The sequence below is a fragment of the Salvelinus sp. IW2-2015 genome, unplaced genomic scaffold (genome assembly GCF_002910315.2).
Source record: "Salvelinus sp. IW2-2015 unplaced genomic scaffold, ASM291031v2 Un_scaffold3511, whole genome shotgun sequence".
NCBI lineage: Eukaryota > Metazoa > Chordata > Actinopteri > Salmoniformes > Salmonidae > Salvelinus > Salvelinus sp. IW2-2015.
In genome coordinates, this window is record NW_019944791.1 from 25,070 (window position 1) to 29,221 (window position 4,152).

The 4,152-nt window shown below is 38.2% G+C and overlaps 1 protein-coding gene across 1 annotated transcript; it reads left to right on the forward strand.

Moving 5' to 3' along the window:
* The first annotated feature begins 880 nt into the window (after nucleotides 1–880).
* Nucleotides 881–2,646, forward strand: cenpx (centromere protein X). Its single transcript, XM_070441144.1, has 3 exons — nucleotides 881–967; nucleotides 1,459–1,516; nucleotides 1,699–2,646. Exons 1-3 carry the CDS (start codon nucleotides 887–889, stop codon nucleotides 1,848–1,850), a joined length of 291 nt encoding a protein of 96 aa, XP_070297245.1. The 5' UTR covers nucleotides 881–886; the 3' UTR covers nucleotides 1,851–2,646.
* The last annotated feature ends 1,506 nt before the right edge of the window (nucleotides 2,647–4,152 follow it).

Here is a 4,152-nt window from a genome sequence, read left to right on the forward strand (position 1 = left end):
AAGCACAACAAAATTCCAATGGAAAAACAATGTCTGATTTTTGGTTTAGTTGTCACCCAAATATCTAWCACTKYGCTTTCAACCATTTWAAACCACAGCAAAGTTCAAATGGGAAWACAATGRTATTTTGTTTATACAACAGATTMATGTGTTATCACKGGGCTTCATTTAATAGCAGAACCAAATKACCTGGATTGCAGTTGAAATTACATTAAAAGTGCAAGTGATCAATGCCATTTGATCAATGCCGATCTCCACAAACCTTCAACGACCTACTGTATGTATGCTATCTTCAACCTGCACGCKTTATATGATTACAYAAGAAGAAATGTRTAGTTACATTAACTATGGGTGTGTTACTCATTTAAGGTTTATTGTTACATTAGTTTGGAAGATAGCCTTAMCTTTAGGCTCTTTACTGTATTACAAAAGTATTATTGAATTGTGTTTGGTTGACAAGGCAACCACATATCAACATATAAAGGAGATGTGTCTACTGCTTGGATAGTTCCATCTGAGCCACTAGCTTAATAGCATTCTTTAACTTTATTTTTGTTGAGTTGGAGACGTAATCCAACATGTCATTTGTAACTTGTCGAAAAGTTAATAGGCTATTTATTAAAAAATAAATACATTAAAAAATAGGCTAGGCTATTTATTGTATTTCAAAAGTGATATTGAATTGAGTTTTTGAAGGAAGTATTCTCTCTCTGCTTGGATAGTTCCATCTGTTAAAATGTAAATGCACTTTAAACTAGCAAGCACACACATCTCTTAAGACATTTACTATTTTCTACTTTTCTATTTGGTACTATTTTTCCTTTGGAATAGAAGGTCACTCCCCTCGCGTTGCGCGATGCGTTTTACGTAAAGAATCACGGACTCGATGCAGCCAATCACTGCTGAGAGAGCGTTGATCACAGAACTGAACATGGCGGAAAGCACGCGCGAAATCACATTCAAAAAGGTAAGAGAAAGTAGCCAAAATAATATTAATTGTTCTATGTTGTGAGTCACATCATTTCGACTAAAGCAAGATCACAACCCTCATTTTGTAACTAAAGCAAGATCACAACCTCATTTTGTAACTAAAGCAAGATCACAACCCTCATTTTCAATTAGACTGAGCGGACTGTATGGAGCAAATTACGCGGAGCTAGCAAATGATCAGCTACTGGATACTTTTGACAACAATGGCAGTTGTTTTTGGAAGCAATTCACTACAGTAACTAACTACTGTTGTCGACATAGTGTTATTCAGAATCATGGGTTTTCTCTTTCTTTAGTGAGACGGTAAGCAAACTCCTGCAAGCTTCTTCAAGGAGAGAAAACGAAAGGCAGTTGTTTAATGTAGTTATCCTGGAAAAGATTTGACCTGATCATGTTTAGTCAAATGAAGCAACAGTTGTAGGCTGTTAGCAAGTCATCGCCATTTGACCTTTTCTTTGTTTTTTCTCAAGTCGTGCCGATGCTGTCATCCTTATGGCAGAGATGCTACAGTGTTTGTTCAAGGTTAGTTCAAACGATTGATTGTGGCTGTAATGTACATGGAAATCATCACTGATCTAGGATCAGATTTTCCCCTATCCTATAATCGTATCATTATGATTAAAATGCTGAATGCAAAACTGTGCTAGATCAGCAGTCTTTACCCCGAGTTGCTTAGGATACAGACCCTGACTCTTTGTTGCTCAGAAGCTGCACAAAGAACGATAAAACAGGCTGAGGCAGAGGACTGTGACAGAATGGACATAGAACACTTTGAGAAGATCCCGCCTCAACTGGTGTGTAAATATACCCCTGTATTCTATAATATCCTCTCCTATTATTGTCATGGAATGACAGTATAAGAATCAATATAAACTATTTCATTTCTTCCTCAGCTGTTGATTTCTAGTATGACTTCAGGCCAGAAGATGGAGCCAGAGAGCTATCCAGTCCTCATCATAATTTGAGAGATTGACCAACTCTGGGGACAATGGAAGTAAAGAAAAGGCTTCTGTTTTGTTTGTAAAAGTAAAGAAGCACTTTATTTTACTTCCATTGTCCTCCAAGAGTGGTTGAATCTCCTCTACTTCTTAATTCATGCACCTTGGTTGGAGAGAGGTAGGGGCAGTGCTCCCTTCCCCCAGTCCTCCATGCAGCCCATAGGATATATATATGTAATTATTTGATTACATTGCACACGGTCTCTAATGAACTCTGTACATTTTGCCTCAGTTTGTTGTTTGAAATTATTTGAAACCATTGCTAACTCATAAAATTTGTGGCATGCTGTAAATGTTTTTTGACATCAGTCTGTGACACCTATTTTCTTGGGGAGACATGTATTGAAAACCTAAAAGTGCTTTATTCTAATCAGTTTTGTGATAGGAATTCACATCTAGTACTCCAGCAGCACTGGGGGAGGATCTGGTGTTTGACAATAAAACATATACAGTGACGTTATTGGGACAGCACTTTGGATTTGAAATGATACAATGACTATGTTAAGGTGCAGACGGGCYGCTTTMATTTGAGAGTTTTTAMATTCATATCAGGTGAAACGCTTTGAAATTAATGTTTTTTTTTGTACATAGTTCCCCCTTTGTTGGGGACCAAAAGTATTGGGACAAATTCAGTTGTGTATTAAAGTAGTCAAAAGTTTAGTATTTTGTCCTATATTCCTAGCACGCAATGATTACATCAAGCTTGTGACTCAACAAACTTGTAGGATGCATTTGCTGTTCGTATTGGTTGTTTCAGATTCATTTTCTGCCCAATAGAAGTGAATGGTAAATAATGTATTGTGTCAACTTGGATTCACTTTTATTGTAGATAAGAGTAGAATATGTTTCTAAACACTTCTACATTAATATGGATGCGACCATGATTATGGATGGTCCTGAATGAATCGTGAGTAATGATGAGGTTAAAGTGCAGACTGTCAGCTTTAATTTGAGGGTTTTTTCCACGTTAATGTGGAGGATACCATGATTACGGATGGTCCTGAATGAATCGTGAGTAATGATGAGGTCAAAGTGCCGACTGTCAGATTTAATTTGAGGGTATTTTCCACATTAATGTGGAGGATACCATGATTACGGATAGTCCTGAATTAATTGTGAATAATGATTGGTGAGAAAGTTAGATGCACAAATATCATAACCCCTAAGAAATGCTAACAATAATAATACGACACCGTTACAATAATGGCAGGTTAGCATTTTTTGGTGGTTATGATATTTGTGCAGCTTTCTCACTCATCAACACATTAATGTGGAAATACCCTCAAATTAAAGCTGACATCTGTACTATAACCTCATAGTCATTGTATCATTTCAAATTGAGGCTGGAGTACAAAGCCAAAACAACAACAAAATGTGTCCTAGTAATTAGAGGGCACTGAATATGTTTATATGTATTTAATACAATAGAAACAGAAACCAGGGGCCATGTTCAGGACTAAGAAACATTACAGAACATTTATAGACATTGTGTGGAACAAATATGATTGTCTTATGCATAAGGTCATGTTTGTATATGCCTATTAATTGACTTCAGATGATCTTGCTCTAAAGATGATCTTTATGTTTTTGGAACCTTCACCCCAGAAAGTTTTGCATAAATGAATACACCCCAGTAGTGCAGTCCTCACTCTTTTATACAGCACCGCCACACTACAGCCCACCTTGGTCTGGCTCTGCAACAACAGGTGCTTGCAGCATGCTCTCTCTCTCTCTTCCCCCCATCAAAGGCTCCTGGAGCAGTTGGAAGCAATTAGAGTAATAAGGGGAGCAGCCAGGCCCTTGGATGATGACAAGTGGCAGGAAAAAAGAAGTACCCCTCCGGACACTTTGAATTCCCTTCTGCTGTCCTGCGATGTTTAGTTAGGAGGGGAGGAATGGACTTCGAGGTACAGGCCAGGGGAAAGTTGAATGGATGTGTGTGCATGAGTGTGTGTTTTTGTCTCTGTGTGTGTTGTGTCAGCCAAACCATTGCAGAGACCACACGCATAGATCTTCCATTTGAAAAGAAGCAAAACAGAAGGAATTGGAACATGGCCCACAGGGGAAGAGCAGGGTTTAATTGTGATGGTAAATAAATTAGGCATGTGGGGGGGGACTGGGTTATTTTACCCTGAGAGAAGCCTGGATGACTGGGTTATTCCTT

Bases quoted from the DNA above. Each gene is read 5' to 3' on its own strand.
- cenpx (XM_070441144.1), top strand. From the start codon at position 887: ATGCAGCCAATCACTGCTGAGAGAGCGTTGATCACAGAACTGAACATG. The intron at 968-1,458 runs GTAAGAGAAAGT...TGTTTTTTCTCA, and splicing joins GCGAAATCACATTCAAAAAG to AGTCGTGCCGATGCTGTCAT. The intron at 1,517-1,698 runs GTTCAAACGATT...GTTGCTCAGAAG, and splicing joins ACAGTGTTTGTTCAAGGTTA to CTGCACAAAGAACGATAAAA.